We start from the raw sequence: 25,047 nt of genomic DNA on the forward strand, positions 1-25,047 counted from the left end.
ACATGTTAGGTGCAACACTAATCTTTGTTGGACAATTTAACTATAAATATAATATGACATTTACCTCATCTTGCATAACTACCAAGTTAGCCGGCCATCCCACATGTGTTCCAATAGCATCACCAATTGTATCACATTGATTTGGAATTGGACATGGCAATTGTGCTAATTCATCCACAGCCTTATCAATGGAGACACGCATACAATTAATGGGTAATGGAACACCATGAAGTAATTTACCAACCACATTGACATGAACAATTGTACCATAGGCAACAATATTGCTCTTAGAACCCAATGTCAATGCAACCGGTTTACCCTAGAGGATAAGTAATCATGTTATAAATTGATGCAACTCATAGTTTCAATAATACTAAGTAATATAATGACAACTAAATATATACCTGGAAGAAATCATCATTGTTCAAAATTTGTATGTCATCATCATCCAAAGTTTCAATATTTGGGACACACTTTTCAATTTTGATATTTTCGTCACTCATGGGATGCAACTTTACTGAGCAACTACCTTTTTCATCCGTATCTAAGTCGCATGCACACTTTCTGAACATTGCTTCAAGTTTCTGTATGCGTTCATCTTGATTTGATATGCATGCATTTTGTTGTGAGATTAATATCTTTGCCTCCATCAACTCCTTTTGTTGAAGGATAAACTGCTCATCAACAAGGTGTTTCTGCACTATACTGCCAACATTAAAATAGAATGTTGGAGTGACATGGCCTCCAACACCCCTCACACGCCCAGAATGCTCCTCAGATGAAAGTGCTTTTGAAAGGATATCCGTGTTTGCCTCTTCTAAGTGCAACTTACCCTCCCGTTTTTGTTGCACATAATCATCCTGTCATGCAAAAGAAAACAAAATAATTACTGGTACAAAATTAATTACTGGTAAATAACTCCCTATTAAGTACTAACACTAATATGGATATACATTTGTTTTAAAATTGCCAATGGTGATTTGCTAATTATTTAACTAGTTGTGTATGCATACAAATACAATTTTACTGATTGTGTAGAGTTTTCTGAAAAAGAAAAGGGGAAAGCACAGATGATCAGCATGAGAACACTACTGCCACACCTTATTCTGTAGCACAGATGCAGATTTTGATGAAATGATTTTGATGCAGATGCAGAAGCAGATGCAGATTTTGATGAAACGATTTTGATTTTGATGCAGATTTTGATTTTTTTCTGCAATGTTGTAGTGTACATAAATGTAACAATATATTATTGTTGCGACAATAAAGGACAGAGGCATAATAAAAACCATAAAGGCATAATAGATTTAGTAGGAAAGACGCATAATGAGCTTGCTTACAATCTTTTCTATTGCCATTTTCAAATCATCGCCTTCAAATTGCCCCTTCTTATTCATCCGTCCTTTCTTCCAAATAATCACTCGATTAATCTCTTCATCATCACATAATTCATCTCCCTACAATCAAAATGTATAATATATACAACTTTATAAATCACATTAATAGATTTAGTAAGAATAAAATATAGGCAGATTCTAGATCATATTTACCGAATTAAGCAGAAATACTTACTATTTCATCAGCAAAACGTGCATAACCTTTACGGGCAAGCCGATGTGTGTTAGGATGTATACTAAAAGCTTATCTTTTGGTATAAACATTTATCTAGAAATAAGAATCACATTGGTCAAATGTCTACATTTACGATAAATGTAGTTGCTCAATTAATTTATATTGTAGATAACATGGTGTGAGGTGTCACACACAGAAGATCATGTTATCGGTTCCTTATAAATTATAAACAATAGCTCACGACCAAGATGGAAAGGAACAAACCATTGGAAGGTCGTAATGTAATTAGGTATTAGTTTATCTTAACTATATAATTACACTAGTACACTTAGAGTGTATTGAGTAGGACCATTTGAGGTCGTTCCTTTTATACTGACTTTATGAAGGAACAAAGACCTCAGTTATTATGGAAGTGTGTGCTCTTAATCCTAATATAATAACAAGCACATATATTTGATATTTATTTCTTTAATTTATCAATGGGTGAGATTTATTTCGATAAATCAATAAGCCTAATAAGTTGGGAAATGATATCACTTATAGTGTGTGTTGTTGATTATAGAAGGAAACTGTGTCCTAGTGATCTAGGTTAAGAATGTCCCCAAGAGGAGCTCATAAGGATTGTCATGTTAAACCCTGCAGGTGGACTTAGTCCGACATGACGATGAAGTTGAGTAGTACTACTCTTGGAGCTAGATATTAATTAAGTGAGTTGTCAGTAACTTACTTAATTAGTGGACATTTGTTATCTTAAACACAGGGAGACTAACACACTCATAATAAGAAGGATCCCAAAATATAATTTGGGATTGGTGCGGTAGTTCAATAATAGTTTTCTAGTGGAATGAATTATTATTGATAAAATTAAGTTGTGTATTCGGGGCGAACACGGGATGCTTAATTTTATCAGAAGACCAAAACCAATTCCTCCTCTCGGTCCCTATCGTAGCCTCTTAATTATAGAGTACTATACCCACCTATACCCACCTTCTTACCCATCCTATAGGGGCCGACCAAGCTAGCTTGGAGACCAAGCTAGGGCCGGTTATGGTTTGGTTCATGGGTGAATTAATGTGGCCGGCCCTAGCTTGAACTCAAGCTTAGGTGGCCGACCCTATTAAAATAAAAAGGAATTTTAATTTTAAAATTTTTCTTATGTGGATAACATGATTTAAAAGAGAGTTTAAAAATTTGAATCTTTCCTTTTATAAGATTCTACAAAAGATTAAAAGAAGAGTTAAAATCTCTTTCCTTATTTGTAGATTAAAAGGTTGATTTTAATTTTGGTAAAAACTTTCCTTTTAATTATGTTCATGATTTAAAAGAAAGTTTAAAAATTAAAAATTCTCTTTTATTAGTTTCTACAAAAGATTAAGAAAAGATTTAATATCTTTCCTTATTTGTAGATTGAAAGGAGATTTTAATTTTTAGAGATAACTTTCCCTTTTAGAAATTATCCACATGTTTAAAAGAAAGATTTTAATTTATAAAATTTCTTTTTATTAACCAATCATGAAGGGATTAAAATTATTGGAGAAATTTTTATAAATTTCTAGAAACAAATTAGGAAGTTTTAATTTTTGTTTTAATTAAAATTCTCCTTGTTTTAGGGAAAAAGGTGGCCGGCCAAATAAATTGGAGAAGAGAAAATTATTTTTTAATTAAATAAATTTTCCTTTTCATGGAAAAAGAATTAAGGAAGTTTTTATTTAAATTCCCTTATTTGCCAAGACCAAGGATTATAAAAGAGGGGGTAGAGGAGGTTTCATGGTGAACAACTCTATTCTTTTTCTTCCTCTCTTTTCTTCCTTGGTGTGGCCGGCCCCTAGAGGTTCCCCTTCTCCTTCTCTCTTCTCCTTCTTGTGGCCGAGACTTCATCATCTCTTGGAGGCATAGAAGTGGCCGGATCTAGCTTGGAGAAAAGGAGAGAAAGGAGTCTTGTTTCTTGCATCCCTTGGAGCTTGGTTGGTGGAAAAAGATCTTCATCTTTTGGAAGCTTTGTGCTTGGCCGAAACTTGAAGAAAGGAGAAGAAGGTGCTTTGGTGGTTTCTCATCTCGGAAGATCGTTGCCCACACAATGTCCGAGGTTAGAAGAGGAATACGGTAGAAGATCAAGAGGTTTTTCTAAAAGGTATAACTAGTATTTTTCCTTTCTGCATCATACTAGTTATTTTTGGAAATAATATCAAATACAAGAGGCATACGATTCTAGTATTTCAAATTTGTTTTCGATGTTGTGTTCTTTTATTTTTTCTTTTCCTTGTGATTTGATTGTTCTTTTCGGTTGACCTAAAGTTATTTAAGGAAATTAAATATTAACTTTCCTTAAAAGGCTTTGTCTAGTCGGTGATGGTTGTTCCCATATCCAAGAAGGCCATGTGCCTCGCCACGTCAGTACTGGGAGCAAATTTTGGAAACTAATATTTAATGAAATTAATAACCTAGGTGATTTGGATCGAACGTGTTAAGTTCCGCAGGAGATCCGAGTCTAAACCTAAAAGAACAAATAAATTAAACTTTGGATCAAACGTGTTAAGTTCCGCAGGCGATCCAAGTTTAATTTAAAAGAACACATGGTAGCTAGGAAAAGGTTCAGACCTTTGTACAAAAATTTTGTACAATGGAACCATTAGGTTTTCCGAGTAGCAACCAATAATGGTATCAGAGCTAGGGTTTTGCCTCTGTGTATTTGGTATTAGTTTAATTATGCACATGTCATACATAATTTAGGTAGGATAATAGTAGGATGTGCTAACTTTGTGGATGCAGGATCCAACTATTATGGCTTATAGTTATTATGTGTGTGATTGGACCCTTGGACATGTCAAGGGCATTTTATTATGTGTGTATGATTGTATTTTATAAAATACAGCAGGAGTTGTATTATAAAATATAGCAGGAGCTGTATTTAGTTTTATTAGGATTTTATTTTTTGATCTAGTTACATGTACATTCCTTTTATGGAATATAGGATCGATGGATGTAAATTTTATTTTATGTTCGATCTAGTTTACATGTACATTCCTTCAAGGAATATAGGATCGAAAAATGTAAAATTCTATTTATGTCGCGGATCGAATCTTGCAAGGCGTGGATTAACCTTTTGAGGACCAGAGGCGCAGCGGAATAAGGAGCAAGATGGATGCGACAACTAGACCCGGTGGCGGTGGCCAAAGATGGCAGCAGCTAGGGTTGGCGACACACGGAGGACAGCAATAGATAAAAGCCATAATAGTTGAAAATTAGTTTTTATATTTATTGCTTTTTATGCTGTGTTGTGTGTGCTTGTTAGTATGCATGCTAAGTAGGCTAGCATAGTCAAATTTCTCACTTTAAATAACTAAGTGGGAGGGAGATTTATTTTTAAATAAATTCCACGGTCTCCATTACTGGTTTATAAGTGATGCAACAAGCTTGTGCGTTGTCTCTGAGTGCCTTCCTCCATATCGGATGAGCTTGTTTGCGGATCACTAGCTTAAACTTCCATTTTGGATGACTATAGGAAGTTAATTAAGAGCGTGTGATCTTCCCCATCGGAAGGGGCACAATCTTATTAATGGACTTAGTGTTAAGTAATGGTATACACTTAGGCACGTCTAATAGTATCCACCCCATCGGAGTCACTGCTATTATTTGTGTGACCGAAGAAAACCAACTATTAATTTGTCAAATAAATAAGTTGACAAGATAATAAAAACTCCTCTTACAAATGTTTGATTTTGTATACGTCCACACTATCGTGGCATACAAAATTCACGGTGTTTGAGGTAATTTTATTTTGTCATAAAGACTTATTGACAAGATAATTAATGGGTAAAACCCTCCTCTTACAAATGTTTAAATTTTGTATACGTCCACACTATCGTGGCATGCAAAATTCACGGTGTTTGAGGTGTTGGTGAATTTAAATAATATTGTTTGAGGAATCAATGTTATTTTAAATTCAAAAGTTTTGACCAAATATTTGATCAAAGACAGATCAACTGTTAATTTTATTCGTCATAAAGTAAAGTTGACGAGATAATAAAATTAATGGATAAAATCTCCTCTTTCTTTTTGTATACGTCCACACTATCATGGCATACAAAATTCATGGGGATTTAAGGAATTGATCTTGACCAAATATTTTTGTGATTCTTAGGATTTAGAATGTTTGTCAATCCCCTAGTTGTTATACCATAGAAAAGACTTAGTAGTCTCAATTGTAATGATTGGAAATAGGACTTGGACATTAAGGTAGTCTGTCTTCTTAGAACTAAGAACAATATAGGTGTATTTAATTCATTAGTTGAAACATGTTTAGTGGTGTTATCTACCAGAACCTGGAGTGTAGATACAGATGTCATTAATCATGTCTGCAATTCATTGCAGGGTTCCAGGAAACCTGACAACTAAATGAAAATAAATCACCGTTCACATGGGTATTGCTATAAAGTAGCAGCTGTTGCAGTGGGAGATGTTTATCCTTTGATAGGAATAAAACATGGATTTTAAGAAATTGCTTTTAAGTACCAAGTTTAGAAAGAAATTTATTTCAGTTTCTAAAGAATAAATATTGTGTCTATTTTGATAACAAAGTTGTTATCGAGAAAATAGGAAAAATATCTATTCTGGTACGTTGGTTGGCAATTTATAAATCCCACGATGCAACAAATGGAAATTAGTAACATATCTTCTAATTTTAAGAGAAAGCAACCTTCGGAAATGAACCATTTATATCTTTGGCATCTAAGGCTAGGTTATATTAACTTGAGTAGGATTCATTGGTAGCTGATGAACTTTTGGGTTCATTAGTAGAGGAAATTTTTCCAACCTGCGAGTCTTACTTGGAAGGAAAAATAACCAAGAAGCTTTTAAGTCTAAGGGGTATGGAGCCAAAGATATATTTCATTCTGATTCTGATTTGTGTGATCCTATGACTATCCAGACAAGAGGTAGTATCGAATATTTCATCTATTTTATAGACAACTATTCAAGATACAAATACATTTACTTGATGTGCCGCAAGACTAAGTGCTTTGATTAGTTCAAAGAGTACAAGGCTGATGCGGAGAAATGTTAAAGTAAAAGTATCAAGTCACTATGGTAAGATTGTAGTGGCAAGTACCTCTTGGGACAATTTAGGAGTCACTTATCAGAAGTCGGGACTCAATCCCAACTAACTGCACCTAGTACACCCCAACAGAATGGTGTAGTAGAAAAAGGAAGGTATAGGACTCTTATGGAAATAAGAAGATTGATGATGAGTTATTACCAAATTCATTTTAAGGATATACTCTGGAAACGGAAGTGAACATAGTACCTTCAAAAGTCAGAACTCTCTACTCATATAGAATTGCTAAATAGGCATAAACCTATTTTGAAGCATATTCGGATTCGGGTAGTCCAGCACATATGCTGAAGAGAGACAATGATAAGCTGGATAGGAATTCACTTGTTTGTAAGTTATCCTAGAGAAATGAAAGTAGGTTTATAGTCTTAAAAATCAGAAGGTCATTGTTAGCATCAATGATCGATTTTTAGAAAAGGACTATGTAATAAACCACAAGCCCATAAGTAAATTTGTTCTTAAAGAAATTATAAAGGACATGTCTAATCTAGTACCAACTGTACAAGATAAAATATCACAAGAAACTGCAACACGTATCACAATTGATACATAATTATAGACAGTACATCATCGTAGTAGGAGGGTTGTCAAACAACCAAAAGGATTCATGTTTTGGGAAAGTTTTTGGACTTGATCCCAAATAAACATGAGTCTGATCCCGGAAATATAATGAAGCACTCTAAAATAAAGATGCAGCATCTTGGCAAAGAGCAATGAATACAGAATTAGAATATATGTATCAAATCTGGAAGCTTGTAAAACCACCAGATGGTGTAAAAGCCATTGGGTGAAAATATGTCTACAATAGGAAAAGATGGATAGACAGGAATGTGGAAACTTTCAAAGCAATGCTTGATAAAAAAGGAAACTTTTTTCACTGTTAGTCATGCTTAAGTCTATCCGGATTCTTTTATCTATTTAGCAAGTGGATGTCAAGACAGCATTCCTTAATGGAAGTCTTAAAGAAAGCATCCATACAAAGCAACCAGAAGGGTTCATTGCAAAGGGCAAAGAGCATTTTGTGTGCAAGCTCAATCAATCTATGGACTAAGGCAAAGCTTCAAGGTCTTGGAACATCCGGTTTATCAAAGGAATCCAGACCTATGGATTTATTTAGTAACCGGATAAGTCTTGTGTATACAAAAGATGTGATGGAAACTTGGTGATATTTCTTGTACTATACGTAGATAACATTTTTGATAGTTGGAAACAATATCAAAATGTTGTCAGAAGTAAGGGTATGGTTGTTCAAACAATTTGATATGAAGGACTTGGGAGAATGAAAATATATTCTTGGGATCAAAGTAATAAGGGATCACAAGAAAAGAATATTTTAATTATCCCATGCTTCATATATCGAAAAAAATCCTTGCTCGTTTTAAGCATGCAAAACTCCAAGAAAGGTTTCTTACCTTTTTAGCATGGAGTAACTTTATCTAAAGAAATGTCTCCGTAGACATCAAAGGAGATAAAGGACTTGAAGGCAGTTCCTTATGCTTCGGCTGTGGGAAGCCTAATGTATGCAATGCTGTGTACGAGACTGGATATCTATTTTATCGTGGGCATAGTTAGTAGATATTAAAGCAACTCTGGATAAGGACATTGATCTGCGGTAAAGCATATATTGAAGTACCTTAGAGGCACTAGAGATTATATGCTAGCTTATAAGGCAGATAATTTGTTCCCTGTGGGTTGCATGGATTTTAACATCCAATTGGAAAGGGACAATAGTAAGTCAACCTCGGGGTTTTGTGTTTACTTTAGGAGGGAAAGTCATAACTATGGAAGAGTGATAAGCATAGGTATTTTTCTGGACTCCACCATAGAAGCTTAGTATATGGCAAGCCTCTGAGGTAGCCATAAAAGATGAATGACTCAATAACCTCAAGATAGACTTAGATATGATTTCTGGTTTGTCCAAAGATTATTACAATTTATTGTAATAATATTAGTGCAGTAGCAAACTCGAAGAAACCATAAGTCTATAAGGCAAGTAAACACAATAGAGCGTAAATACCACCCAATACGAGAAATCATATAAACGAGGAGAAGTTGTTGCTGCCTAGATTGCATCAGGTGATGACCTATAGATCCTTTCACTAAGGTCCTTAAGGCAAGAGCTTTTGATGGGCATGTTGAAGGGTTGGGAATCAGATGTATGGTAGCAGATATGGCAGCTTAGTCTTTTAGTATAAGTGGGAGATTGTTAGGATGTATACTAAAAGCTTAGCTTTTGGTATAAACATTTATCTAGAAATAAGAATCACATTGGTCAAATGTCTACATTTATGATAAATGTAGTTGCTCAATTAATTTATATTGTAGATAACATGGTGTGAGGTGTCACACACAGAAGATCATGTTATCGGTTCCTTATAAATTATAAACAGTAGCTCACGACCAAGATGGAAAGGAACAAACCATTGGAAGGTCGTAGTGTAATTAGGTATTAGTTTATCTTAACTATATAATTACACTAGTACACTTAGAGTGTATTGAGTAGAACCATTTGAGGTCGTTCCTTTTATACTGACTTTATGAAGGAACAAAGACCTCAATTATTATGGAAGTGTGTGCTCTTAATCCTAATATAATAACAAGCACATATATTTGATATTTATTTCTTTAATTTATCAATGGGTGAGATTTAGTTCGATAAATCAATAAGCCCGATAAGTTGGGAAATGATATCACTTATAGTGTGTGTTGTTGATTATAGAAGGAAACTGTGTCCTAGTGATCTAGGTTGAGAATGTCCCCAAGAGGAGCTCATAAGGATTGTCATGTTAAACCCTGCAGGTGGACTTAGTCCGACATGACGATGAAGTTGAGTGGTACTACTCTTGGAGCTAGATATTAATTAAGTGAGTTGTTAGTAACTTACTTAATTAGTGGATATTTGTTATCTTAAACACAGGGAGACTAACACACTCATAATAAGAAGGAGCCCAAAATGTAATTTGGGATTGGTGCGGTAGTTCAATAATAATTCTCTAGTGGAATGAATTATTATTGATAAAATTAAGTTGTGTGTTCGGGGCGAACACGGGATGCTTAATTTTATCGGAAGACCAAAACCAATTCCTCCTCTCGGTCCCTATCGTAGCCTCTTAATTATAGAGTACTATACCCTCCTATACCCACCTTCTTACCCATCCTATAGGGGCCGACCAAGCTAGCTTGGAGACCAAGCTAGCTTGGAGACCAAGCTAGGGCCGGCCATGGTTTGGTTCACGGGTGAATTAATGTGGCTGACCCTAGCTTGAACTCAAGCTTAGGTGGCCAGCCCTATTAAAATAAAAAGGAATTTTAATTTTAAATTTTTTCTTATGTGGATAACATGATTTAAAAGAGAGTTTAAAAATTTGAATCTTTCCTTTTATAAGATTCTACAAAAGATTAAAAGAAGAGTTAAAATCTCTTTCCTTATTTGTAGATTAAAAGGTTGATTTTAATTTTGGTAAAAACTTTCCTTTTAATTATGTTCATGATTTAAAAGAAAGTTTAAAAATTAAAAATTCTCTTTTATTAGTTTCTACAAAAGATTAAGAAAAGATTTAATATCTTTTCTTATTTGTAGATTGAAAGGAGATTTTAATTTTTAGAGATAACTTTCCCTTTTGGAAATTATCCACATGTTTAAAAGAAAGATTTTAATTTATAAAATTTCTTTTTATTAACCAATCATGAAGGGATTAAAATTATTGGAGAAATTTTTATAAATTTCTAGAAACAAATTAGGAAGTTTTAATTTTTGTTTTAATTAAAACTCTTCTTGTTTTGGGGAAAGAGGTGGCCAGCCAAATAAATTGGAGAAGAGAAAATTATTTTTTAATTAAATAAATTTTCCTTTTCATGGCAAAAGAATTAAGGAAGTTTTTATTTAAATTTCCTTATTTGCCAAGACCAAGGATTATAAAAGAGGGGGTAGAGGAGGTTTCATGGTGAACAACTCTATTCTTTTTCTTCCTCTCTTTTCTTCCTTGGTGTGGCTGGCCCCTAGAGGTTCCCCTTCTCCTTCTCTCTTCTCCTTCTTGTGGCCGAGACTTCATCATCTCTTGGAGGCATAGAAGTGGCCGGATCTAGCTTGGAGAAAAGGAGAGAAAGGAGTCTTGTTTCTTGCATCCCTTGGAGCTTAGTTGGTGGAAAAAGATCTTCATCTTTTGGAAGCTTTGTGCTTGGCCGAAACTTGAAGAAAGGAGAAGAAGGTGCTTTGGTGGTATCTCATCTTGAAAGATCGTTACCCACACAACGTCCGAGGTTAGAAGAGGAATATGGTAGAAGATCAAGAGGTTTTTCTAAAAGGTATAACTAGTATTTTTCCTTTCCGCATCATACTAGTTATTTTTGGAAATAATATCAAATACAAGAGGCATACGATTCTAGTATTTCGAATTTGTTTTCGATGTTGTGTTCTTTTGTTTTTTCTTTTCCTTGTGATTTGATTGTTCTTTTCGGTTGACCTAAAGTTATTTAAGGAAATTAAATATTAACTTTCCTTAAAAGGCTTTGTCTAGTTGGTGGTGGTTGTTCCCATATCCAAGAAGGTCATGTGCCTCGCCACGTCAGTACTGGGAGCCAATTTTGGAAACTAATATTTAATGAAATTAATAACCTAGGTGATTTGGGTCGAACGTGTTAAGTTCCGCAGGAGATCCGAGTCTAAACCTAAAAGAACAAATAGATTAAACTTTGGATCAAACGTGTTAAGTTCCGCAGGCGATCCAAGTTTAATTTAAAAGAACACATGGTAGCTAGGAAAAGGTTCAGACCTTTGTACAAAATTTTTGTACAGTGGAACCATTAGGTTTTCCGAGTAGCAACCAACAATGTGGGTATACATTCTGCTTTCTTCTCTTCTTTTGCTCATCACTTACTTTCTAGTTAATTGAACATTCCTCATATATACCAGCTTTAAAACTAAAACAGTGGCTTGTGATCAACTTAATTGAAAATAGCAAATTATAATCCTTACCTTGAAGTCGTCCGACATGCGACTGATTACAAACGCACTCTAATCATCTCGTGTAATACCATACCCAATTGGTGGTTCTTTCAACTCTTCCGGTTTAGCAAGCTTGCTAAAAATAAACTTATGAGTGAGGAGAGCTTTATATTGCCGCCACTTACTATTTGCTGAATTCAAACACCCCTTTTTCCAGCTGGGGTCAACATTGTAACTCAACTATAAAAAATATTAACCCATTACATTAAATAGATCATAAACATATATAAGGTAATTAAAATTTTCAAAAGAAATTTAACTTACATTAACTGATTCCCATATTAAATCCTTAACACCACTTGGAACTTGCTTCCATGACTTGTAACTTATCCTAACCTTTTCCCGACCGAGAATGCTGATATAACTTTGCATTTCACTAGCAAAGTCTCCTACTGGCTGTCCAAATTTATTGAATTTTATATCCTTTCTAATTCCGTGGATCCTTTGCCTAACCAGCTTATCCAAACGAGTACGACCTCTTGAAGTTCTTGTTGTTTCGGTCTCTTGAGATTCCATTACTGTACCAGAATTTCCAAAATTTCCAGAATTTGCCATATTACCTTCTTTGGTTCCTACAATATTTCCGTCTACCTGAATTCCCTTTCTTTTACTCTTTTTACACGAGATGTCATAGTTTCCACAAAGCAATGAAGAGATACAATTCCAGAATCTTGTTAAGTTCTTCAATGATGCAATTCCTGCATTATGCATTGACAACTTGTTAGCCATTCATAAAATTACACTATGCAATGCATTGGTAAATAAAGTACAGTAGTTTTCCATTTGCATCATACATCAATGTCATTCAAAATGCTACTCATACAAGAACCATAATAAAAAAAAGGAATATGTTCCATCACTTATTTATTGATAACCCAAGTCCCATCACAATCTTCACGGCTACATGGTGGTTCTTTCTCATCTATTCCATCAACATCCATTGATAGAAACCCTCTTGTAAAACATTGGTAGTGGATTACATCATTTTTCAACTCATTATCATTTATATATTCAATGTTCTCCCTGGTAGGTGTTGCAAGTACAACATGTCATGTAGGCTCTTGAGGATCTTCAATGTAAAATACTTGCTTTGCTTGACTGGCCAATATAAAAGGGTCAGATTTGAATCCAATTCTCTTGAGATTTACCAGCGTGAAACCAAAATCATCAAATTTAATACCATTATTATTCTCAACCCAATTACATTTAAACATTGGAACTTGAAACTTTTGATAAAGTTCTCATATTTCTTGAATGACTCCATAAAAACATTGGATGAGTAACCTGTTGGGACACAAGGTTTTTAACATTGGATGAGTAACCTGTTGGGACCTTTATTCCTAACAAAGAATTGCAAAAAAAAATTTTCTCAGCCTTACTTAGTGTAAAACACGCTGCTGACAAATATGTTTTATTCTCCCCCATCTTTGGTGCCAAATCAGTTCTCACATTCATCTCCATAAGGTCTAGTCTTGCTGCTACTCCATCCTTTGTTTTTCCTGGAATGTCAAGTAACGTACCAATGAGACTTTCACAAACATTTTTTTCAATGTGCATCACATCAAGAACATGTCGAACATGTAGATGTTTCCAATACTCAAGTTCAAAGAATATAGATTTCTTTTTCCGACATGATTTTTCATCAACATCCTTTAACTGAAGCTTCCCACTCATTTTTCCCAAACAATAATTAATACTTTCAACTCTTTTTAATACTTCATGGCCAGTTAATGGTTTTGGTGCAAGGTTAAACTCTTGATTCCCGTTAAATGCTTTCTTTTGCCTTCGATAAGGATAACTTCTAGGAAGAAACCTTCTATGGCCAGTATATGACATTTTTTTACTATGCTTTAACCTTGTTGAATATGTTTCTTCACCGCATATTGGACATGCATGATATCCTTTCACAACACAACCTGACATGTTCCCATATGTAGGAAAATCATTGATTGTCCATAGTAAAATAGCTCTAAGCAAGAAATTTTCCTCTCGATATGCATCATATGTATCAACACCTATATCCCATAAGCATTTTAGGTCATCAATTAAAGGTGATAAGTAGACATCAATATCATTCCCCGGTTGTTTGGGACCAGAAATCATCATAGTGAGCATCATAAATTTTCTCTTCATACATAACATTGGAGGAAAGTTGTAAGTGATCATAACAATTGACCAACAACTATATGCAGAACTCATCGTACTATGGGGATTAATCTCATCTGCTGATATGGCCAATCTTAGATTTCTTGGCTCAGAAGCAAAATCAGGCCAGTTGTGATCCACCAATTTCCAAGAGGGTGAATCAGCCGGATGATGCAAGTATCCATCACGAATTCTTTTATCAGCATGCCAAGTTAACTCCTTAGATATCTCCTTGTTCTTAAACCATCTTTGAAATCTTGGAATAGGTGGGAAGTACCAAAGGACTTTTGCTGGAACTCCTTCATTTATTGTATATTTTTTTCCCAACTTCCACCTTGACATCCCGCAGATAGGGCAACTGGTAAAATCCTCATACTCCTTTCGGTATAAGATACAATCATTAGGGCAAGCATGAATTTTCACGTAATCCATCCCTAATGCAGATAAGCTTTCCTTTGCATCATACAAAGATAAAGGTAATTCATTGTTATCTGGAAGCATTTCCCTGATCAAACTAAGTATGTCAGTGAAACTTTTATCACTCCAACTATATTTTGCCTTCAAGTTATATAATTTGACAAGTGAAGATAACTCTGTAAATTTAGTACATCATGGATATAAAGGTTTCTCAACATCTCCAAGTAACTTATGGAATTGTTTTGGATTCTCAGCATAACTATCATATGCAGCATGTACCATATCAATAGGTTCCTGGGCAAAAGATTTGTGTTCATCTTGGCCTACTCGATCATTCATTGAGTTCCCGATCTTAGATCTTTCCCCATGCCAAATCCATGTATGATATGTTAAATCCATACCATTACAACACAAATGTGCTCTTATAGTGTCAACATCTTTCGTCTTTAGATTACCACATCTTGCACATGGGCAAGGTATTGCATTCGGATCTATAGCGTTTTGCGTTGCAAAGTGCAAGAAAGACTCTACCCCAACCTCATATTCATGTGATAGCCTATTCTTTGACATCCAATCTTTATCCATTACTCGTACAACTAAGCAGCTAATAATGAGTCAAATCCTTCAAAACAATTGTAAGAATAACATTAAATTAGCAATGCTACAAACAACACAAAATTAATCTAGTGAATTATGCTGGAATATATATATTAAATTTCATTTAATTATTAAGGTAAATACAGCTAAATTAATATTAAATGTGACAACTATGAATCAATTATTTTAAACATTAAGCATGTAGTAGAGATAAGAGAAGTATACTTTGAAGAGAGACAAGCTAGAAGAATTGTAAAAGAAGAGACCAGGATAACATGATTTAGCAAAAAAAACTTCTAGTTGCAGATCATGCTTGTATGGATTGACAAGTTATATGGAACCATGTTTTCCTTCTTTATTGGCATCATATCAAACGTATTGTGATTTCTTATTAATTTTCGGACAACTTCTTACCTAAGGAAAACTTGAACAAGAAGTAGTGCAAGCTCTTGTTTTAAATTGGGAAATTTAAAACCAGAAGTAGCGTGTTTAAATGCATCACTAGTATATTCGTTTTCCTCATCTCATTTTTAGTTGAGCTTCTCTTGTTTTAAAAAAAAATAACTTGTGTTCAAATATTACTCCTGGTAGCATGATGTTTCTGATATATTTTGATTTCCAAATTGTGTCTTTTAGCTTTCCATTATCACTACAGGTACCAGATGTCTCCCTGTTTTAGTTGCTGCACATGGTCCACAACTAACCAAATCAAGGGACTCACATGAGTTCCTGATCTACCCCTAAAACTGAAAATGCATACTTGCCTATAAAATTCTGAAGACATTCATGGAGACTTTACAAGGTCCATCTCCATTGATTGGTATCAAGATAATTTGTTCAATTCACATAAGTGAAACAACTACTATGATATACTTTACCAAAGTAGGGAAAAAAAACCTTTTTGGTATGTTGTTTACAAACTCCATATAACAATGCATCACAATGGTCTTTTTCTAAACCCTTCTAAGAAGATGAAAAAATACTATAAACCCTTCTAAAAAGATGAAAGAGTTTTTCCAGCCGTACCTGAGTTATATCAGTGTAACTGTGGATTCACCCCATTTGAAAAGGGAACGAAGGCGGCTTGTTCAGAAGTTCAGCGGAAGAGGGTTAGTCTGAGAGGAGTTCGAAGGAGAGGTTCAAGGAGAGGGGTTCGTTAGAGATGTTCAGCGAGAGAGGTTTACCCAGAAAGGAGTTTTGAGGAGAGGGGTTCGTGCAAAGGGGTGGAAGGCAAAAACGTGTGAGGAGTGGAGAAGATTGTGTGAGGAGATCGGGAAGAGGAGATTGTGTGAGGAGAGGGAACGTGAAGAGATCGCGGGATGAGGAGAGGAGAAAGACACAGTTGCCTAGGGTTCCCGAATACTAAGGGGAGGGAAAACACGTGCCAAAATATATTTCGGAGAGGGGAAGACATTAAACCAGGGCAATGGAACAAAAGAATTAGGTTTACAACGGTTTACAAAATTGTAGTCGTATCCTCTAAAAAATGCGCTTAAAAACAACGGTTATAGAAAACCGTTGTAAAATGCGTTGTTGATTAGAAAACAATTCGCTCAACGACAACGGTTTTTACAAAAACCGTTGTCTTTTGTTTTTCTTTAGATCTAAAAGACAACGGTTTTGTCAAAAACCGTTGTCTTTTGTCAAATTAACAACAGTTCCCTCAAAAACCGTTGTCTTTATAGTGTTGTCTTTTAACAAATTTGTTGTAGTGCTATCAGTCTCTCTATTGCTCGGTTGTGATTTATTGATGCTCGGTCAGTATTTTTCTCGATCATGCTCACGGCTCTGCTCATCCATCATTCTCTCGATTGCCTGGTCGTGATTCATTGATGCTCGGCCTGTATTTTTCTCAGTCACGCTCACAACTCTGCTCATCCATCATTTTCTCTATTGTCCGGTCGCGATTTATTGTCGCTCGGTTGACACTCGCTCGGTCACGTTCATGGCTTTGCTCGTCCAACATTTTCTTTATTTACCCGGTCGCGATTTACGGTCGCTCGCATAACATTTTCTTTGTCGTGCGTTTGATATCGCTCGCCCATCGACTTACGACTCGCTCAGCAATTTTCAATTGCCAGGTCAACATACTTTGATCCAGCTGGTCGGCATTCTTCGATGTCCCAATCACGATTTACTGTCGCTCGATCTTTATTTTTCTTGGTTGTGTGCTCGACATATATTCGACACTATTTTTCGTTGCTCGCTCAATATTATTTGAGTCACTTGCTCGGCATCGCCACAGCTACTCGTTCAATGTGATAAGACAAGCCTAGTGATCTGATTTCGCGTTCGGTAATGATTCTGTTTTGGAATTGGTCTAGTCAGTCGGACTTGCGCCTCCTTCGACTAGATTTGAGTGGGAGGCTTATGATACGGATATGGGTATAGGGCAGTGAAAGAATTAAAGGGAGAAGGAGGGGCAATTTGGTCTTTTCATTTGTGGAGAGTTTTGAGGGTTTAAGGTGCCACTGTTCATCAAGCTAAAGGGGGGATTCGTGGTTTGGGGGAGGGCGCCACCAGGGAGTGGACACTCCTCGACCAACATCGACGGGAGCCGCCGGCCGCTCCCCTCCTCTCCTCCTCTACTCTCCCTCACCTCCGGCCGCACCTCCTCTTCTGCCTCCTCACACCCTTCGCCGGAGCCAATGCCGCCAACTCCTCCTCCTTCTTTCCCGTCACCGGCGCTCCTCTCCTCCTTCGCCTCGCGACGCGGCCACCGAGCGGTTCGCCGCCATCTACTTTCCCCTCATCCTCCTCGTGACACTGCCGCTGCACGAACTCACACGACGATGCCGCATCTTCTTCTTCTCTCTTCTCCCGATGGCGGCGCTACCGCCTTCACGTCTTCTAGTGGGTAGCCCCAGCGAGCAGCTCATTCGCCGGCAGTCCCTTCTCCCTCTCCGTGTCGGCAACATCGACGCCACCTCTCCCCCTCTCTTCCCCGTGAGATGCTGCTATCTCCAGCGCCATTGCTTTCGCCGGCCAGCTACAGGCAACATTCCGGCCACTGCCACCAGCCGCTCGCAATCCTCACTGCCAATCAGGTCATTGCTACGCACGTCGTCTCTTGCTCCCTTGTCGCTCCGGTATTCGCAGCCGCTTCCAGCGGACGCCAGCAGGCCTTTCCCCTGTTGAGCCAGCCTTGCTATCGACCTCTATCAATGATCGGGTGTGAAACCTTTGTTACCGGTATGGACCCATCAAAGTCGTACGCTTTCAGCGTCGGTTGGGCCTTTTAACTTCCATGGTTGTGCGCTACCTTAGTGCTTCGAGTCCTTATTGCGGATCGGGTCTTCGAGCCCTCATTGTTAGTGTGTGTTATTTTGATGTGTCATGTCCAGACTGCGTGTCGTTACTACTATTTGACCTGCGTGATGTTTTATGTTCTAGCCTTCGTGTCGTTTTGTATCCCGACCTGCGTGTCGATTTCGTTTCCCGGCCTGCGTGCCGATCTCGGGTCTCGGCCTACGTACCGTTTTGTATCCCGGCCTATGTGCCGATCTTGTTTCTCCGTCTGTGTGTTGATTTTGTGTCCCGGCCTGCGTGTCGTTAGTACCTCCCGGCCTGCATGCCGGTGTTTTATCCCGACCTGTAGCTCGTCTTCTGGTTTCGGGCCGCATCCGGCTCCGCGTTGTCAGATCCAGCTCTCCAGCCTGATCAGAGTCATCTACTCTTCCGGGTCACGACAACTCGACCAGGGTCCCATCCGAGGGGCCCCCCTGGGTCAGGGTACATTCTCCGTATTCACCCCTCATTTACTTCATTATTATATTAGTAGCATGTTACTCATATATTCGTTAGATCTGTCTCGAGACTCGGGGTACCAGGGACCGGGGGGACCCGATCGCTGGCTGCAGGGTAGCGTTGACCAGAGAACTTCTGAAGACTCGGTCAACACAGAAGTTATCTCAACACATCTCTTCCGAGACATCACGACTCGAATAACATTTTTATCATCTCATCCGATGATTCATCCGACTCAGATTCTAAACAGTATCAGTAGTTATTAACGCTCTTCTTCTCTTTCTAATTGAGCAAAATTCAGAACAATATTACATCTATCGCATTGTTAGTCATATCAATAGTCATTGCTCTTAATTATAAAAAAAAAAGAAAATTTCTTTTTTATCTGTTTGCTTTTCTACGTTCTGACAAAAAAAAATCTAATAAAGAAAGTCTTCGATCGCTCGATAATAGCGACTGCATGTGAATCGGTAGTTCGGATCTATTCAACTAACTTGGATAATTAAATAGTCGGTCAAGGAGACATGTCCGTTTTTCGAGATCGTCAACGAAGATGATGATAGCTCTAACATATGGTTGAAGATGGGGAAAAACAAGTTTATAATGGAAACTTATTCTTGGATATCGGAGAGAGTGAGGGTGAAGAAATCGTTTTCTTTCATTATTTATTTATCTTTTATATATATATATATATATATATATATATATATATATATATACATATATATATATATACAGGGACGGATCCAGAGATAAATTTTAACGAGGGCTAATAAAATATTTTTTTTAAACATAATAAATATATTTAATAACAAAAAGTTCAATTTGACATCATAAAAAGATAAAATACTAAATTAATAAATTACAATTAGACTATTATTTATTGAAGTATTGGTTAACACTTGGTGACATATTAGGTGGTCGTTGGATAAGAAAGAGGAGGCAACTGCATCCTGCGGCTTTTCATGTTTTGAAAACGCTGCAATATTTGCTCATTTTCAATTGTTGAAAAGATATCTTTCTCGATGTATACGACTAGACTGTCATTCATCCACTCGTCTCCCATTCTGTTACGTAAATCAGTCTTTATCATCTTCATTGCAGAAAATACTCTTTCAACAGAAGCAGTCGCAACTGGTAAAACTAATGTCATCTCAATCAGACGATAAACCAATGGATAAGCTTGATTTTTTAGAGTTTCAACAATTTTCTGAGCAAAACTTCCTAAATCTTCAATTCCAGAAAAATTTGGATCCTGTCGTATATTATGAATGAAATTCTGAAGTTGTTGTTCAATAACTATACAATCATTTGTTGAGAAGTCCTCAGGATATAAATCACAAAGTCGAACGAGTTTCTGAACATTGAATTCAGAAAAAGAATTCCTTGGATGAAGACATGCTATACAACTAAGCAATTCTGTGCTAACTTCTGAAAAACGAGTATTCATCTCTTGTATAACTAAATCAACAACCTGACATTGTAATTTGCAAGAATAATAATTAATAAGTAAAAAAAATCTTATTGATGAATATAATTATAATAAATTTTCTTTTTTTTTAGAAATAATACCTGATAGAAAATCTCCACACGATAATAATGCAAATTGGTGATGACTTGCTTTCGACGTCTACTACGACCACTAATCAAACAATTGTCTTTCATCTCCGACACTGGGATATCATTAAACTCACAAAATGTGTTGACTTTATCTATAATTATATGCCATCCTTCTTCCCTAAATATTTGAAATTGACCTTTCACACTTTCAATCAAACTTATGGCTTGGACAATATTTTGATCCTTTTGTTGTAACACAAGTGACAACTCATGTGTCATTCCCAATATCATCTTCATCAAGTGCAACATGAAAACAAACTCATAATTCTCCATTTTCTGAATCAAACTTTTGGCAACTCCTCTACTATCAAAAGAACTAGAATCATCACAAATATTCTCCAACACTTGTATCACTGAAGGCCACATAGATAATAGACGACCCAATGTCAAGTAGTGTGATCCCCAACGAGTGTCTCCTGGCCTTACTAAATTAATTTCTTGATTTTTGCCACTGCCCGTACTAATGTCTCCACCCTCCAACATTGCAACAATCCTATCATGTTCAATTTGCCTAAGTTGATCTCTCCTTTTACATGATGCTCCCGTTGTATTGACAATCATAGTGACATAGTTAAAAAAACCACTCGCATTGAGATTACTCTTGGCAACAGCAACAATAACTAATTGTAATTTATGAGAAAAACAATGAATATACCTTGCATATGGATTTTCTTGCAAAATGAGATATTTCAACCCATTGAATTCACCCCGCATATTTGAAGCTCCATCATATCCTTGACCTCTCAGTCTAGATAATGATAATCCATGTTTCACAAATAAAGCATCGATAGCATCCTTCAAAGAACGAGAGCTAGTGTCAGATACATGTACAATTGCAAGGAATCGTTCAATCACCTGTCCTCTTTTGTTCACATATCTCAAAACAACTCCCATTTGCTCCTTCACTGAAATGTCTCGAGATTCATCAACCATTAAGGAGAAAACATTGTTTCCAATATCTTTGATTATGGAAAGTGTGATCTCAGAAGCACAAGCATGCGTAAGGTCTTTTTGAATTGTTGGAGAAATCATTTGATTATTTCCGGGAGCATTTTGATTAACAACCTTTGAAACTTCCTCATTTCGTTGACTGTACCATTGAAGCAATTCAAGAAAGTTTCCTCTATTTAAAGAATTACTTGACTCATCATGTCCACGGAAAGACAGTCCCTGCTTCAAAAGAAATCGTGTAACATCCAACATTGCTGTTAAACGGGTGCGATAAGAAACCTCTATATCTCGCCCATGTGCTCGTAATATATTTGAAACACTATGTCTTTGATCTTGAAAAGATTCAAACTGTACTCTAGCATGATTGTGACAACTATCTACAGCACCATTATGCAAATTAAATCTTTCTAAAGCATTTTTCCAATTAATGAATCCCGTTTTTACAAAGGCATCCTCTTTATATCGACCTCCTTTATTTGATGGTTTAAAAAGATAACACCATAAGCAAAACGCCGCATCTTTTGATATGCTATATTCTAGCCATGTATATATTTTATACCAACTATCTTGGAAACTCCTTTCTTGATTACCAAAAGTTCTTTTTGGATACATATGCCCAATTGGTTGGCAGGGCCCCCTAGTCAAGTACTCTCTTCGGACTTGATCTTGAATAGAAATATCAAACTCTTCAATTGATTTTCGTAATCCAGGATCACTAACAATATCATTTACATTTAATTCCACATGAGATTGAATTTCCACAACTTCACTAATATTAGGATCATTGGAAGAACTCTCACGAAAACGTTTAGGTTTAAAAAACCTCTCCATAATCTACATAAATAAATAATTAAAAATAAAGTCATGCATATGATGTAATTAAATTAATATTCACAAATCACAATTAATTTAAACCCTAAACCCCTAATTTAAATTAACATAAAAAAGTAAAAAAATAAGAATGGTAAAAAAAAAAAGGGCAGAAATCGCAATTGACTACTAGAAGCTGATGTATACATACAAAGGAACAAAAAAAAAAAAAAAGGGTAGATATCGATGAAACATAGGATCTGATTTGTTCATCAACAATTTCATATCAAGAGAATATAGAGGCTCATTCCTAACTCAGCAGGTGAACAACAAAGTAGCAGAGGAAAAGCTAAGGAATACACTAACCTCGTACAAAGGCCTGTCCCTGGAGGCGGTTCCGTCTTCGACACGTTCGCCTCTTGTCCTCTTCAACTGAATCAACTGCAGCGGATCAAAGCACCGAACATAGGGTTAGCTTTACGAAGATGTGCAGGGAGGATAGGCAAAAGATGAGGGCTTCGATTGAGGGGTTGAGCGAAAAATAACCTGCTCTTCCGATACGAAGTTAACCATGCGAAGCGGCGCTACCGCCGACTCGTCCGCCATCGCTGCAAAAAAACCTATTGGTTATTTGGGCTTGGGCTGCCAAGTGAAGTCTTTAAATTTTATTTAAAAAAATTAAAAAAAAAAAAAGAAAGATGAAAATGTCGTTGCTTCTATTTTCGTCATGTGGCTGTCGGAACTCGGACGCCGATCACGCCGAACACGCCGAAGACCAAACTTCTCATGCCAGACTCCCCTTTACCTCTTTCTCCAGTAAATTTTAGCGAGGGCTTCAGCCCCCTCCAGCCCTCGCCTAGATCCGCCCCTGTATATATATATATATATATATATATCAGAATCGATCTGTTGCGGTGAGAGTCCTGCGGTTTTCGTGCGGCACGCTTATGTGGCGAGTTCCACGTCACCCGCGTGAGAAGTTATAAGCAGAATCGCGTCAAACTTCTCCTCGCGCGATTCTTCACCACGAAACCTAGCCACTCCTCCCTCTCCGAATCGCCGAACGCGCCTCCCTCTCCGAATCGCCGAAGCACCCCTCTCGCCGCAAATGCGCCTCTCTCTCGCTGAAGCTACGGGACCAGACGTACGACTCTCTCTCACAGCGAGCCCTTTTCAACCGTGAGCTCTCCCTCGCCGTGAGCTCTCCAAATCGCCCATCACCCATCCCTCTCGCGCCGAAGCTAGGATCTACGACTCTCTCTCTAGCCAAAGCGCCCCTCTCACCTCAAGCACGCCTCTCTCGCTCTGAGCTCTCCTGCGGCGAGCTCTCTCTCGCTAGATCTAGGGTTTCTCACTCTGCAACCTCTCTTCGCGGACAAACTCCTTCACTGGTAAAAGCTCGTATACTCAGGCGAAAAATGATGTTTCTTTAGAGTGACCTCAGTTGCAACTTTGAGATTTACCTTCCGGCTTTTATATTTTCTAGCCTCATCTAAACCTTCCGGCTTTTATATTTTCTTGTAAAACAGATCTTGCAATTTTTCTTCTGAACATCAAATTCAAGTGGCCCTGCAGCCTCTTCGATCTGTAATTTATTAACTTTTAGATGTTTGAACATAGCCTTATGCATTATTTTACTGTTTCTTTCCTGAGAATTTGCTTCTGTTTATCAGAATCGCTTCTGTTTTATATCGGCAGAAAAGGAAGATGAATTTCACTAGTTTTCTGGAAATGTGTTTCATTTAGTCTACTCACTTTATTGAATATGCTTTGTGATAAATAGAGTACCATTTACAATAGTCTAATGAATGTAGAATTACTTCAACCATGGAAGGAAGCTCCTCTGGAGGGAGGGAGTCAACTTTAACTTTGATGGTGAGGAATATTTGTGGGTGTTATCTTACGAACTTTGCATTTACATCTGTCAAGAACCCAATGCAGGCTTTTGTCTCTCATTTTTCTCCTATTTTAAGTTATTTACTAGTTCGATCAAATTGATCTATTACGTTGAATGAGTGATTCCAGCCATTGAATTTTGACTTGGTTCACAGAACATGGCGCTTCATTCTCCTCGACATGTAATTTAAATTCTTTAGACATCCATAGCATATTCTTTGTGTGTGAGTGCAACATGAAATTTTGCTTAGCTCATTTTTAAAATCAGTTCTCAAAAGCTTGTGGTTGAACTGCTTAATGTTGGAAAATTTTGACAGTTTAAATTTATAAGAATTTTCAAATTTTGAATTTTGATAATTTACTAGCATCAATTATCTCAAACAAACAGATTATTATGAGATAATAGTGGAAATGCATTAACGTGAGATTTGTTTCGTGTAGTTTTTATTATTATTGTTTTGACAACAAATCTAGGGTTGCACTGAAAATCTTATGTTCTTTATATTTGTATAGATATGATGAAGAAGGCACCAAATGCTAGAATGGCACATCCATGGCCAGACCACTTTTATCCATTGCATGTGGCACTTGGAGCTGCAGGGGAAAGAGCAAAGGCTGAATTAATTCTACTATTTTGTTTTTTTTTTTCTTATGTTGTATGTTCTGGGGTCAGGTATTGGACTGTAACTATTTGTTTATTGGCTTCGGGTGTTGTAATTTGTTTCTAAACAGCCAGTTGCTTAAACTTGTAATGATAGTTTCATTTTCTTAATTCTGTCTCTTTATCTCTTGTAACGACAGTATGTTGACCTCGTGTAGTTGTTCATTCTCGTGTCAAATTATATACTAGTTGCTTGCTTCATTGTTTCCTACAAGTGATCTCCCTGTGCATATTAGTAGACTTTGCTGTTGTTGTTTCAGTGAAAGAACTTTATTGAATTTTGTATTAATTAGTTAAAATATCATAAATTTGCTTCACCTCTCTGCTGTGGAGCTTCTCAAGGAGTCTCCTTTTCTTTCTTTCTCTCTCTCTCTCTCTCTCTCTCTCTCTCTCTCTCTCTCTCTCTCTCTCTCTCATTCCATGAGTAATTATTGTCTAACAACTAAAGGCAAAAATAGTTCGATTTTCCTCATTTTTCTAGTGCCGGCAAAGCCTACATTTGAGAGGTTTAGGTAC

General features: G+C 36.7%; 1 protein-coding gene and 1 long non-coding RNA gene across 2 annotated transcripts; one reads left to right on the top strand and one right to left on the bottom strand.

Annotated features, from left to right (window-relative positions):
- Positions 1-19,506: 19,506 nt before the first annotated feature.
- LOC122044148 (zinc finger MYM-type protein 1-like) lies at positions 19,507-22,580 on the bottom strand. The gene is made up of 5 exons (XM_042604684.1): positions 22,521-22,580; positions 22,341-22,415; positions 21,755-21,998; positions 20,166-21,541; positions 19,507-20,067 (listed from the first exon to the last, which is right to left on the bottom strand). The coding sequence occupies exons 1-5, from the start codon at positions 22,578-22,580 to the stop codon at positions 19,507-19,509; spliced, it is 2,316 nt and encodes a 771-aa protein (XP_042460618.1).
- Positions 22,581-23,371: 791 nt separating this feature from the next.
- LOC122040176 lies at positions 23,372-24,670 on the top strand. The gene is made up of 2 exons (XR_006128533.1): positions 23,372-23,849; positions 24,384-24,670. It is a non-coding gene; the product is annotated as an uncharacterized LOC122040176 (long non-coding RNA).
- Positions 24,671-25,047: the final 377 nt, after the last annotated feature.

This window comes from Zingiber officinale, chromosome 2A (assembly GCF_018446385.1).
Source record: "Zingiber officinale cultivar Zhangliang chromosome 2A, Zo_v1.1, whole genome shotgun sequence".
Classification (NCBI taxonomy): domain Eukaryota; kingdom Viridiplantae; phylum Streptophyta; class Magnoliopsida; order Zingiberales; family Zingiberaceae; genus Zingiber; species Zingiber officinale.